This window comes from Drepanopeziza brunnea (genome assembly GCF_022702325.1).
Source record: "Drepanopeziza brunnea f. sp. 'multigermtubi' strain 214-2 chromosome Unknown ctg1, whole genome shotgun sequence".
NCBI classification, from domain to species: Eukaryota; Fungi; Ascomycota; class Leotiomycetes; order Helotiales; family Drepanopezizaceae; genus Drepanopeziza; species Drepanopeziza brunnea.
The window spans coordinates 3624372-3638016 of record NW_027094064.1 but is presented as its reverse complement, the minus strand read 5'-3'; the positions used below and the strand labels follow the sequence as shown (position 1 = coordinate 3638016).

The 13645-nt window shown below is 50.5% G+C and overlaps 7 protein-coding genes across 7 annotated transcripts; 2 read left to right on the top strand and 5 right to left on the bottom strand.

The window, feature by feature from the left end:
• Positions 1-762: 762 nt before the first annotated feature.
• On the bottom strand, positions 763-2789 carry L3040_000604 (uncharacterized protein; the record flags this gene model as incomplete). Its single annotated transcript, XM_007288301.1, has 5 exons — positions 763-962; positions 1029-2055; positions 2180-2242; positions 2299-2554; positions 2611-2789. The coding sequence occupies 5 exons, from the start codon at positions 2787-2789 to the stop codon at positions 763-765; spliced, it is 1725 nt and encodes a 574-aa protein (XP_007288363.1).
• A 2099-nt stretch (positions 2790-4888) lies between these two features.
• On the bottom strand, positions 4889-5693 carry L3040_000603 (uncharacterized protein; the record flags this gene model as incomplete). Its single annotated transcript, XM_007288302.1, has 2 exons — positions 4889-5290; positions 5379-5693. 2 exons carry the CDS (start codon positions 5691-5693, stop codon positions 4889-4891), a joined length of 717 nt encoding a protein of 238 aa, XP_007288364.1.
• A 381-nt stretch (positions 5694-6074) lies between these two features.
• L3040_000602 (uncharacterized protein) lies at positions 6075-6893 on the bottom strand (the record flags this gene model as incomplete). The annotated part of the gene is made up of 3 exons (XM_007288303.1): positions 6075-6388; positions 6435-6674; positions 6719-6893. 3 exons carry the CDS (start codon positions 6891-6893, stop codon positions 6075-6077), a joined length of 729 nt encoding a protein of 242 aa, XP_007288365.1.
• Positions 6894-7493: 600 nt separating this feature from the next.
• L3040_000601 (uncharacterized protein) lies at positions 7494-7954 on the top strand (the record flags this gene model as incomplete). Its single annotated transcript, XM_066155233.1, has 4 exons — positions 7494-7542; positions 7622-7643; positions 7701-7763; positions 7837-7954. The coding sequence occupies 4 exons, from the start codon at positions 7494-7496 to the stop codon at positions 7952-7954; spliced, it is 252 nt and encodes an 83-aa protein (XP_066013271.1).
• Positions 7955-8293: 339 nt separating this feature from the next.
• Positions 8294-9095, bottom strand: L3040_000600 (uncharacterized protein; the record flags this gene model as incomplete). The annotated part of the gene is made up of 4 exons (XM_066155232.1): positions 8294-8437; positions 8514-8965; positions 9020-9038; positions 9093-9095. 4 exons carry the CDS (start codon positions 9093-9095, stop codon positions 8294-8296), a joined length of 618 nt encoding a protein of 205 aa, XP_066013270.1.
• A 554-nt stretch (positions 9096-9649) lies between these two features.
• Positions 9650-11173, top strand: L3040_000599 (uncharacterized protein; the record flags this gene model as incomplete). Its single annotated transcript, XM_007288305.1, has 2 exons — positions 9650-9786; positions 9835-11173. 2 exons carry the CDS (start codon positions 9650-9652, stop codon positions 11171-11173), a joined length of 1476 nt encoding a protein of 491 aa, XP_007288367.1.
• A 369-nt stretch (positions 11174-11542) lies between these two features.
• On the bottom strand, positions 11543-12145 carry L3040_000598 (uncharacterized protein; the record flags this gene model as incomplete). The annotated part of the gene is made up of 4 exons (XM_066155231.1): positions 11543-11623; positions 11675-11756; positions 11820-11920; positions 12089-12145. 4 exons carry the CDS (start codon positions 12143-12145, stop codon positions 11543-11545), a joined length of 321 nt encoding a protein of 106 aa, XP_066013269.1.
• Positions 12146-13645: the final 1500 nt, after the last annotated feature.

Sequence of the window (13645 nt, the reverse complement as noted above, 5' to 3'; positions counted from 1 at the left end):
TACTAGCGAAGGTTGATGACAAGCGGCTTTGCTTTCGGTGCAAACCCGACCGTTATCGCGAACGCTCTTCGAAACGCCTCGCAGCACGATTAATTATACCCGAAAGCAAGCACTATCAGGCAGCAAAAAATGCATTTATATTGAAAGCTGCTCGGCAGGTCAGTCAGTCAGTAATCGTCATCTCCTGAAACGATGCAACCTTACTAACCGTTTGGCTGTGGCGCTGACGCTATATTTAGGATAAACTGGGTGCGTTAACTGGGCTGCAAAATCCCTCTAATGATCACACACAGGCCGCATGTTGAAGAAGGGACGAATGGGTGGGCACTACTTAGACGGTTCGAGGCCAGGTCAAACGGAGGGTGTGACGGACGGACGACCGACCTTCTCTTTTCTATCTGACACGGGGAGAAGAATAACGAAAAAAGAAAGAAAAAATTTGGCTTTCCCCATATCTTTAAATACAGATGAAAAGGTCAAGTAGTCCAAGGCAAGTGAGTGTGGAAAGAGCAGAATGGAGTCAATAGAGGTAACATCTCACTCTAGCGTAGCAATGTCCGAGATCTCAAGATGAATGACATAGTGAAGAAGCTATTCAAGTGTGAGAATTTTTACAACACACCATCCAACCATCAATTGATAAATTCTCGCATATCTTTATTCAGACGCGGCCCAGCATCGACTCCATGTCGTTCATTCATGTACACATCCGCCCCATTCTACGCGCAGGAAGAAGATAAAAAACGCAACGATGCCGCTGACCTACGCAATCCAGAACCAGATCTTCTCGAAGATGTTTCTGGGGATCTGCTCCGGCCATTGGCCATCCTCGGCATCGAGGGCCGCCTTTCCGCTCTGGATATCAGCATCTGCGGCCTTGATGAAAGGGCTGCGCTTCCAGATCTTCCAGAATGTGTAGAGGGTGAGAAAGATCGGGATACCGATGTATGCGGCAAGGAAGTCTGCAGAACGTCAGCACTTTGATAGAAGTTACAGGAAGCTTGACAGGGTCAGTCAGTTGAGCTTACCAGTAACGTTCCAGTATTGGTGGTGCTCGCCCACGAAAATGTGGAAGCCGTTAAAAAGGATGATGACGGCAAAAAATACCAAGGAGGCCCAGGCCGTGTATGGCTGGAAATGGGATCTGAACACGAGAGTGTTTCTGTCGATGCCCTGGGCTTGCAGTGCGTGGTAGAACTTGATATACGCGATGCAGATCGAGCACCAAGTGAACAGACTGGCGATAGTAGTCAAATTTTGAAACCAGGTGAAGACCTCTGAAGGACCGCCAGGATTGACGGACAGGTAGGTGAGGGCTGAGATGGATGCGGTGATGGCGACGCACCAGTATGGGACACCAGCCTTGCTGCAGCGGAGGAGGAAGCGCGGGGCTTGCTTGTTCTGCGCAAGAGCGAAGAGGTAACGGGATCCAGTGTACAAGAACGCGTTGGCGGATGACGCCGCCGAAGTCAAAATGACAGCATTGATAATGGAAGGTAAGACTGGGATACCAGCGTTGGTAATGCCAATGACCCAGGGAGATCGAGCAGCTCCAGGAGCTCCATCTTCCTGAGCCTTCAGCAGATGAGGATCATTCGAGGCAACAAGAACGCCGATTGCCAACGAACCCAGCACGTAGAAGAACAGTATACGCCAGAAGACCCTGCGGACTGCCTTGGGAATGTTCTTGCGAGGGTTCTCGGCCTCACCAGCTGCAACGGCAACGAGTTCAACACCACCGTAGGAAAAGGCTGCGTTAACCAGGACGGAGAAGAGACCCAAGAATCGACCAGTTGAGCCGGTTGAGCGGTACTCTTTCATGGCACCAGGGTTCTTCCAATATCTAAATCCCAAGCGGTCATGTTTTGGTCCGCCGCCAAGATCAACGATGAATGCCATAATCAACAGCCCAACAATTGTCAGAATCTTTATACTAGCGAAGATGAACTCTGCTTCTCCGTATATCGCAACGGCGAAGATGTTAAGGCCGACAACAACGACGATTATGATTGAGATCCAGACCGCCACGCTGATGCCTTCAGCGCCTTTCCAGAACTATCAAAAGACGTCAGTCTGTGCTCTCTACATTAATCTGGGAGCGGAGGACAAGGACCAAAAACTCGGTTCCTTGTTTGCCATAAACATGAAGAACAATTTTGCCAAACGGGACGAAACGTACATCAATCACGATTGCGGCGGCAGATATCTCAGCACAGAGTGTGATCGCCGAGTTATACCAGTTCTGCGATACCTTGTTAGCTCTAGGACATGACACTGCCGCAACCCGAGGAGTCCTACATTCCATCCAACCGCAAATCCAAGAGCATCATCTACGTATCGAGCACAGAACTGAGGAATGGAGCCAGGAAGAGGAAGCCAGGTTGCCATCTCACCCAAGCATTGCATCATTCCAAAGATTGCAATACCAGTGAAAGAGTAACCCAAAAGCACGGATAGAGGACCAGCTCGTGTGAAGGCGGATCCGATACCCAGGAACAGACCAGTTCCGATCGTACCACCAAGAGCAATGAACTGGATGTGTCGAGACTTGAGACTGGAGCACTCATAGTTAGCTGCTGGGCGGTACCAGGGTCAACGTGTAGAACGTACCCTCGAGTCACGTATCCGTATTCCTCAGCCTCTGCGATGCTGCCATACAGATCAGCAGCCTCTGCGATCCGGCCACTCTTCGTCTCGACGCCAGTGTGCGCATCAACATAGTTGTTGTGAGCTGGGGCTTTGAGGGTTGGCGAATCAGAGCCGTTGACGCTGTAGTGTTCCTTCTCCATGTTGGCTGGTGGTAAGTACAAAGACGACTGATTGTAAGTAGAGTAGAGGGGGTAGACTCTGTAGAGAGAGGTTTGGGGAGCGAGCTGAACTTATAGACACCGATTGGCAGGCCCGGCTGGTAGCAGTTACACAGCAGGGGAGGCGTTCTTGTACTTGGGTTGGGAAGCTAAGAAAAGGATGTAATGTGACCACAGGTAGGAGAGACATTTTATGGGGGCAGATTTGCTTGCAGGTGGTACTATCTATCGCCGGAGAGTAGGTTCTCTTCTCTTTTCAATATGTTCCGGAGTCTGTCTTCTGTCTGCACTTCTGTCTGCACCCACTGGCTAAGGTGTTCGGTTCAATCAATGCCCGCGAATTCGGCAGCTGCAATATCGGCACACACACTTGATTTCAGATACCGGTAGATGCAGACTCCCCAGCCGATGAGGGGAGTGGTTGGAGGCCCGCTACCTTGGAAGGCTTTTTTCTGGTTTGTGAATGGCTGCATCACTTTTGAGGAATGTGAGCACTTGTTCGATTAGACTGGCCTGACAGCCGCAGCAACAATCTGAAAAGGAGGAGCCCACCACTACTCCGAGATGGGCAACTTGTTCCGGGATTTTGGCCTCGATTCTCGAATCATTCTCCTTGTGTCGGGACTATCTATCAGCCATGGTGTGTACACAAGAGAGCCCCACCGAATAAACAACCTCTCCGAAACGCCTCCTCGGACCAAGAAGCCATTTTCATATCTCTTGCCCTCAAAAGCAATGTAATAAGTGTTGGCGGCGGGAAGAGATCTTTTGGTAGCATTTTGTTACACAGAGAAGGATTCTGCAGGCTTGTGAAATTTCCACGAATCCTGCAAGACGCTCATTCGATACCTCGCTTGTTTATTTCTGGAACAACGGGCAGATTCCATGCATTTACGTGCTCAGGGATTGTTTCTTTCTGCCAGTTCTCGTGTGAGGTGAGGTGATACGGGCCACTCAAGAGCCTCGATGGCAATCTGCGTATGAGACGGCAAGAAATCCGTATGGACTACGAGTATGAATCTCCGAGCTGTGGTTGGTTGTCTTTGGGGACCTGGAAAGCGATCGAGTGAGTATTAAGGAGCCAGGAACAAGCCAGGTGGTTCAAAGAGGCCTCACGTTGTCAGCTCTCGAAGAGGCGGAGGCCATTGGCAAGAGACTGCGTGAGTATGTATGTAGGTTGGTGCAGGCCATCACGGCGCGATTCACAGGCTGACCTGACCGGAGACTCGAATACCCTCAATCATGGCCCAATATTATCCGACGACGACCAGTGAGCCGAGGGCAGCTTGACAGAGAGACAGCTCATGTGATTTGCAGGAAGACCTACCCAGCACAGCTGATTGACTTTTATGCGAGGGGCCCAGGGGGTGAGTCGTTTACAGCCGATAAGGTAAAGCTTCTTTCGAGGGCAAGTGCCAAGTGCTCAGACTCAGCGCGATCACCGACCGATTGGCAGAACAACACAACTGAACCAAAAGTCTCCAGCCGCACCGCTTCCGTCGTCGCACCGCATCTTCACGACCGAGATTTCTGATCGTGTGATGGACCTTTCCAATTGCGTTGTCGCCTCCCGGCCCGCGAGTGGCTCGTATTTCAACCCGTGTCAGGCCTCGCAGTCTTCTAGAACAGTCGGCACTGGAATAGAAAAGGTGCGCCGGCATGGGCTCGAACTACAAATCAGACTTGGTGTTCAAGGACAATTACCAAGTTCTTATTGTCCCTGATAGCTTTCGACATTGAGTGCGAACCCAAGGGATAAGTAATCGAGTAGATCTGGAACAGGAGACGAAGCTGGACTCAGGTATTGAATCAAGGGTAAATCGACAATTTCCATTTCCCAAAGTCTCACATGTACTTCGACATTGAGTGCGATGCCCAACAGAATTCATGATGGGAGGTGATTTCAAGACCGCGTATATGAATTTCCCACGTCAAAGTCGACCCTCGATGTGAAACCGACTTCAGAGTCCCAGGCAACTATCAACCTTGAGTACGAACATGCAACATAAGACAACAACGCCTTCATCAGTCAAGACCTCAATTCCCTGGGGGTATAATCGTACATATCTTTCATCTCACCCCTACTCCAACTCAATCCTCTTTCCCCTCCACACCCAGCTGCCCATCGTCTTGCCCACAACATAGCCCGCATACGCCCCTGTCACAATCGTAACCGGCCATTTCTGCCATTCCCGATCCCAGTCCAGCGGGATCGGTACAGCTCCCACCCAAGCCCCTAAGAAGCACCCAACTGCACCACCAAACACCTCGTCGAGAGGACTGTACAAAGAGCATATCTCGCGCCACTTTCGGCCATCTGAACCATGCACGTAGATGAGCGGGAATACCGTGAGGAGCGCGATGTGTGCGGAGGAGAGGAGCGTGTGTGGCAGATGCGTGGTGAGGGGCGCCCCAAAGAGGATTTGTAAAAGGGTGATGAGCGGGATGGAGAGGCTTGTGAAGATGAGGGCTACGAAAGATGTCTGTTTCCGTGCGAAAAGATGTATTAGCAATTTACTTACACTTAAGCAACCCAGGAGTCAACTAGTAGGGAAAAAGAGAAGAGCTCACGAAAATCCTGCCCGCAACGGCCCCGTCGGCCTTTTTTGGTGCATTGAGCTTCACTTTCTTCACTGCCTTTGTGTTGCTTCCTACAGCTGGTAGACACACCACTGCAAACAGGAACTGTATAGCTGCTAGAGGCAATAGGGAACTGAGGAGAGTGGAGGTTGGGTTGGCGACTAGAGCAGGAAATCGCAGGTAGTATGCAGAGAGGAGCGTCGCCGGGTGGATTTGTGAGAATATAAGGGCGAAACTACTTGGGAGGAGTTCAATTGGTAAGGACGGTTTGAGGGACATGGCTTGAGGTGCGGCGGCGCTCGTCATCGTGGCGGCATCAGTGAGTGGACTTTTTTTCGACTTGAACATCAGGATCCGTCGCGTGTGGACACGGTTCGGGACTTCACCCGGTGCGCGGGGATTTGATGTTCCGATGTGGGCAAAACGTTGGAATTCAAAAAATGAGATGGTGCAGAGCATTAACTGGGAGCAGATATTTTGTTCACCTTATAGCTATTCTAAATTTGGCTTTTGAATGCGTTCCTCCGTTACTCTCTTCACATTCGGGACCCACCGTCAAGGCTGGAGCTCTGGAATCCACCTGTCGGATACCGGTATCGTGCCCCTCACCCAGCAGATGCAATTGTAGCGCTCCGCAAGTTTTGGTCTCTCATCATGATCGTAATATATCCGGTTCTCGTGTCCCAGTCAAGCGCCCGGAGCCCCAGCCCTTGGAATCAAATCGCGCAAGGACAGGTCGTACACAATATCCTCGATCTTCTTGACGCTATACTTAATGCTATCGCTCCTCACTCTCAACGGCCCGTTCTTGAGGTTCAGGATCTGAAAACCTGCGTGAATGTCCTTGACGAACTGGCTGATTTGTAGCGGGCGCTGGTAGTCTCCGAGAGTGACAGAGTTCATGGCAAGGCGAGAGAGCTCGTCGATCAGGTTGATGAGAGACTGAAGGTACTCTTCGATGGTGATGTGGAAAGCGTCGCGGTCTTTGAGGTTGACTGGGACTGTGGTTCTGTCAGTACAGCTCTTGTTGTAGATTATGTAGCATACCATTAAGGATTTCTCCAACTTCCTCAATCGTCAGAAGTTTGCCCGGCTCCACCTTGCCATCCTTGCTCATCCCACCAAGCCATCCGCACATCAGGATCGAGAAGACCACATTCTGCACATCGCGAGTCCAAAGACCATTGTATTTGTAGTATGGGGAGCTTGCGGTGGCGGCAGCGAGCTTGCTGATGCTGTCTATCTCGTCTTTGATCGAGGTTTCTGCGGCTTCGAGGACCGGTTGGACTGGGGGTTTTAGCAGAGCTTGCGGAGACGAGGGGCAAGCTCACGATTGGCAGCAGGTGTAGAATGAGCTCTTGACAAGATGGACTGCGCACTTCGACCTTGTCTCTCGAGTGTTTGGGTTATTGATTTGATTTGTTCTCTAACTTCGGCGTCGTCGTCGATCTTGGTTTGGAGCTGCTCGAAGATTCGAGGGTCGACCATCCCTGAGGTCGCCGCCATTTTAATGGAAGATTTGAATTGAAGATTGGTCTAGATGATCGTAGGAATCATACATGAGCTGTGGGCTTTACGACGAGGTTTGCTTAAGACCGAGAGAGCATCCTCCTCCTTGGCCCTTGGGGTAATTCTGCGACTTGATCACCATCAAAGTCGTGTTCGGAAACCATAACATATTACGACGCGCTGCACTCCGCATTTCCGATGACACTCAGAGAACGTGTCCGCTATATGACCTACAGCTCCCGTACAAAGGTTCCCGATCTGTAGAGGTCAATTCTCATTTAAAAATGTGGGTTCTTCTTCACAATCCAGGTAAGCCCAGATACGCAATGAAAAATGTCGCGTCAACTGGAAGCAGTGTAATACCAGTGACACAGTGGGAGAAAGCATAGGCAAGCCCAGAGGCGATCCCCCGAAGGACAAAAATAAGTATAATCAATGTGACGCCCTTAGACGTCTTTCAGAGATTAAACTGAAAAGAACAGATACTACACTTGATCTAAGCCAATAGGCAAAGAGAGCTAAGGAGGAAAGAAAAGAGAAGGAAAGTTTGGGAGGGAGTCGAGCTTATAACCTTGAGAAGTCTTGTGCACGGACCACATGGACGCTAAGCCTAGCGGTCATTCACGTGATCAATTCGCTACCATCAGTATGGTGTTCGGAGGGAATGAAGAGTGGCCTGCGAGGACGCTGAGGATTTTGGAGGATGTTAGTCTAATGGATTGCAGGCCAAGTCCTATGTAGAGATAGGTAGGTATATATGAAGTTCTCTTACTAGCTGGCATAATATTCAAACAGCACTGCCAGGGCCAAGCTCATCATACTGGAGCTCCCAAACCAACCCTTATGTGAGCTTCTGATGAAGAGGTGGTGAGTAACTCATTATTTCCTCACCTCGACTGCGCTGTATTCAATGCTCTTCGCTAATTCTTGTGTCGATTAGGAAGCAGACCCTGAGGGGCAGATGGGAGAAAACCGTAAAGGTAGGCAGGCATGCCATAAGATTAGTCCTTTCTTTCGGCGTCTTGGACGGTGTTGGTAAAGTAGGTGTTTGGATATAATTACCACCGAACGAAGATGTATTCAGATATATACTAGAGGTGTTTTTCAGAGGTTACCACAGGGCGAAGATGTCTTCAAATATATACAGGAACTCATTCGAATACTTATCCCAGCATCGGAAGCCTGCCATAGTTCCGACATCTCGACCCAGCCCTTCGAGTCCACCATTCACAAAACAGACCTGCAATCGGAGTTTGAAGAAAATAATCGTGCATCATATCGTGTGTCCATTCTGCTGTCGTCGAGCCGCAATTCCATGCCATTTCTAGTGTACACAAGACCAGCCAGTGCCCGACCCCAGCAGCTGTATCTCGCAATAACGCCTGTAAACGCCCCCCTTAATCTTGTCTACCCTTCAATAACCGCTTCGTGACCTTATCCTTCTCGATGATGTAGACGTGAGCACCCCAACCGGACAATGCATCCCTGTCAACTGCGTTTAGGAGGGCTTGAGAGATGGTCTCGAACAGGTCCTCTGGCGCCTAGATTGTCTAATGTTAGCTTCTGAGAGCTATTTTGAGGGTCCTCATCCTTCATCCTTCAGAAAAGAGGGCATACCAAGTCCGGCTCCCAAAGTCCCTCACAGGTACCAAACAACTGATCACTCGCCGTCCCGCCGACAATAAAGTCCTTGGCGAAATCAATGCACCCAATACTGTCGAACCCACAGATGAACGGCTTCCCACTCTTTTGATCGATACCTGCGACTACTGGACTGACAAAGTATGGGCCGAAGCGCTTCTCGTACAGGGAGGAAGAAACTAAGTTGGCCATGGTCGAAGGCGAGATATTGCGCTCCTCGCGGAGACGGTACATGTTGACTTTGTAGCGGAAGAGATCAGACACTGTAGAAACATCCGTCGCGAGCCCCGTGAGGCCGAGGTAGACGTCGCCGTAGGAGAAGATCTTGGGGAAATTGTTGCTGACGGTTAGGGATTGGAGACCGAGGCGCAGATCACAGGCTATGGCTACGCAGTCCTTGCCGACCATTGCCACGCAGGCGCCGCCATCTGAATAGGTATGTCAGAGTATATCGCAGAGGATGGACGTAAAGAGGACCATACTAATGGAGAAGGGGGAGCTCTGGAGAGAGTTAGTTGCCTGTTTATTTGAGCTTGGGCAAGGGACGATGCGTACCATATTCCTTGGTTATTTTGAGTGTTGGGTATCTCAAGGCGTGAAAAGAACGGATTGAGCCCTCTTATTGATCTGATAGCTTCCTGGTGGAGTTGAAGGGGGTGTTGGATATCAGTGGCCTGTACTGTATCGTAGGTTGACAGGCTGCGCGTCGAGTGAGCTTCAAGAGCTCACGGACCAGGAGGAACCGAGATTCTGCCATGACAGGCACTAGAAGATCGACTTCAGTTTTGCGTACGCGACCAGACTAATATTATATGCGCTATCTTTGCGTATCGTAATTCCAGTTGGATCATTTTTCTCCCCTCGGACTTCTCACATTGGAAATTTTCTCTACAGCGTCTTCTGTTTGGAGAGCTTCGCATACATACGAAGAAACTGACACCCCGCCACACCCACCTGCCTCTTGCTGAGCAACATTCGAGAACCTCAGAGAACTTCGACCACAACACGGATCTTCGAAGCCCGATCCCACTGTCTACTGGAGATTCACTTCCAGTCAAAAATCCTGGCAGAAGCTTCAGACTCCAAGTCCGGCCACCACGTCCACCCAGACCATGGCGAGTAATGTTGTGGTAATTGACTCCTCCTTCCGCCGGACCGTCATTAAGGTCAACCCGGGAACATACATGACGGATGTTCTGGAGCAAGCCTGTAAGAAATTTAACCTTGATGCAAGTAGGTATGGACTCAAGTAAGCTCCACTACCACAAGCTACTGTATACTTTCTAAAGCTTTACAGGAACAACAACAAGGCAGTCAACCTCTCCAGCCCATACAGACAAACAGGACTAGTGCCAGGCGCCAAACTCGAGCTTGTTTTAGTCTCCCGATCTCCGTCCGTTGTTTCGGTAGCTCTACAATTACCAGAATCGCTAGCCAAGGATGTACCTGGTGGGCGGTTGGTCGACAAGTTTCCGAGCGATACTACGTTGTGGCTGGTCTTGCGGAAATTCGAGTCGAGGCAGGATGGGCCAACACAGAACTTTACAGGTCGGGGTGCTGCACAGATAGAGAAAGGGGCTTCGGGGGCAGGACGGATATTCTACGAGATGCCCTCTCTGAATCTCATGGGACGAGAGGTGTCGGATTTCGGTGGTTTGCAGAAGACTTTGGCGCAGCTGGGATTTAATCAGGGAAGTGTGTCCATTAGACTTGGGTTCAAGCAGACGGAGCAACCGCTGGAGGAGGCCATGAAGGAAATCGGGCAGTATTTCAAGGAGGACGAGGAGCCGAAGAGCAGCGAAGATCCAAAAACCGAGGCTGTTACAGATGCAATTGCGAAATTACCAGAGGCTTCGGTTGACCCTGGGATTGTGATGGGCGATACGGAAGATTTGATTTCCTTCGACCAGGTTGAGGACGCCGCTACACATCCTGCGCCAGGACCAGAGAGCCCCCAACAACTCCTCGGTCCAAACCATCGCCCTATTACCGTCTATGCTGCTCCTACAGCCGACACGCCCAAAGCCGCTCTCCGACCACACATCGACAACGACTTCGAGCCCACAATCGCCCACGCCAAACTCCACCAATCTCGCCTCCAAGAGAACGCCATGAACAAGCGCCTCCCATCCGATGCCGAGCAAGAACGTCTCGACAAGGAGAAAGCGGCCAAGCTTGCCAAGAAGACTTCCGTAAACATTAAAGTCAGGTTCCCAGATGAGACATCCATCATCGCAAGCTTTACAGCCGCCGAGACGGGTCTTAATCTGTATGAGCATGTGAAGGGCACGATAGCAGCGGAAGAACAGCCGTTCAAGTTAGTATACCAGGATAGAGGACCGCAGACTGTTCCGCGGAACGAGAAGAAGCTGATTAGGGATCTGGGTTTTGAGGGCGGGGTAACGGTTAATTTTATCTGGGAGGATGCTGCGAGTGACGAGGTTAGGGATAGGCGTCGGTCGGTGCTGAAGGGGCAGTATGTGGCTGCTGCAAAGGAGATTCCAGTCCCTGAGCTGGTAGCTGATGAGATGGAGGATGGGAAGGTGGAGAGTGTCGAACAAGGGAAGGGGAAGGAGAGGACTGGTGGTGGTAAGGGAGGTATGCCTAAGTGGCTTAAGGGGTTTGGGAAGAAATAGGTAGGGGGAGTGAGGAGATGATTCACGAGGCTATGGGTGTTGCATTTTCTGGGCGGGCATGTCCATAGCGAGGAGTTTGGGTGGGAAGTGGGACAGCAAATGTAGCCATAAAAGAGAGTTTTGGCTCAATCAATAGGCATTAACAGTCCAGCAGTCAAAAACGCGGTGTCAAAATGGTAAATGTAACATCAAACACGAACATGGAGTTGCAGAATTTCGTTTCCTTATTTGCGACCGGAATCCCAAGCTGGATCCGGCAGCTAGATAGCTACCAGGTACGGTCACCCCTCCGCAAAAGAACTTTTCGTCCATTCATCCATTCATACAGCTCCGTCGGCTCAGGTACTTCTTGTCGGATCGGAATAGTGTTTAATGGCCAGCGCGTCTCGACTCAGCGATAACGTTCGTGAGCTCCTCAACCTTCGCCTTCGCACGTCCAAAGGTACCGAGCTGTTTGAGATGTTAGATTCGTAGTTGCAGAGAGGGAAGGAGAACACATGCCCTCTTCTTCGCCAACTTGCGGGCACGCTTGTCCTTGCTGTTGCGAAGGAGTTCGATGACTCGGCGCTCGTATGGGGCGAGTCTGTCACACAGTAAAATCAGCTTCCCGGTTCTGCAGAATGCGCGCGCAGAAGAGAATACATACCCGGAGACCTCCTTGACGATGTCGCGCACGAACTGGGTGCGCTTGGTCATCTTGCCCTTGGAGCGACTGATTCTCGGCTTGACGACTCGCGCCTCGGTTTTCTACACCGTGTACCGAGAGTGGGTTAGCCCGTTGAGTCCATCGTCAAAAATGTTTCTGTTCTGCCCCCGCCCCGTCTCAGCGGGATGTGGGAAGGAAGGAAAACGACTTTTGAGATCCTCCAAGAGGTGAGACGGGCGGAGCGTTCAATGGGTGGGTGTGGTGCGTACATGTCCCTTGTTAGGGCCGACGGCGATGCCGCTGCGTTCGGTCTTGGAGGATGCCATTTCTGTGGTGTTTTGGCGGTTGTTGTCGTTAGTCGTAGAGGAGATGGAAAAGTTCGTCGGAGCTCTTGGGGGTTAACGGGCTGCTCGCTTAGTAGTTTGTGGATCACGTGTAGTGTTAGGTCTTGGCACCAATACGGCAGGCTAGAGGGCATGAGGCATCGTGGCATTGAGAACTCGAAAGGGCGCAATTTAACCTCATTATTGGAGAGATGAAATTTCGCGGCCGTATCTCAGTCAGTAGGCAAAGAGAGATATGAATAGCTAGAAATGGGGGAGCCGTTAAGGTGATTTGCGATCGTTTTTCAAAGATTTTTTCAATTTTTGGCTCGTCTTTTAAAATTTTTATGAGCTATGTCCTCTTTCCAGCGTAGTGTTCGTTCATCATTGAGTCTGACTGTGGAATCAATGCCTTCTTTCCGGTGAAGCGGCCGCGCAGGCAACGATGAGCGGTGTTGCAGCTCTGATAATCGCTTCTACCTTCCTTTCAAATTTTACCCTATTAAGAGTGGTCCATGTTTTGTGCTGTGAGTTCACTTGTCCTCTTCAGAGGATCCGAAGGCTTGCTGGATATCTCAATTTCACTGAGTATAAGCCCAATTTCTTCTTCGGATGAAAACATTCGCATAGACGTTTGTTATACTACGTCGCAGGCGTAAGTATTACCCCTCGAGGGTAGGGAAAACAGGGGGTTTAAAGTGTAAACTAAACTTTTAAGGCACCCTCGAGGGGTAATACTTAGGCCTGTACCGTGGTACATCAGATGTCGCTAGATGCACCTACAAGCATAGAGTTCTAGACCTAACGAAAGCTTGGGACATATCTGATATTTCGCGGAAATGGAAGCAAAGATAAACCATAGAAAATTGCACCAGACGATAAGGTACGGGGTGTAATCGATCACGGAAACAATTCATAAGGCATCGGACGAAGATGTCCAAGATGTCAAATTGCCACGGACAGGCTTCATGGAGCGTACAGATAGTCAGCTTTTGCCCAGGAAAGGCATTTTTCTCTCCCAAGCAGTGCTTGATCTGCGAAATAGTTGAGCCAGGAAAGTTTCACGCGGAGGAAGCATTTCGGGTTGGCAATTCGGCACATCGTAATTGCTCACGGCCACGGACAGGATTTGCGTTATCAATTTCTCCTGGTAGCGTGCAACCAATAAATCTGTATCACCTGAAGCTTCCAGCGAATCAAGGTCATGAGACGCTTCGGCATTCCTGGCATGCAGAGATCACTCCTGGGATGGACTCCCATATCCAGAACGACTCAAGTGCGTGCTTTGGTGTCCTCAAAGCCATGTATGTGATGCTGTTACCTGAAGTATGCTGTACTCCCAGCGAACGGTCGAGATTGTCTATGCAGCTTGCCACCGATATGCCTCTCGACCAGTTGAGCGGGCAAGGGGTGTTCCAGACAACTGATGCGTGTTCCACGAGGTTGAATTGACCGGTGCATGATCGCCAACAGGGTTGTGCCACAGTCGACCCGGCAAACAGT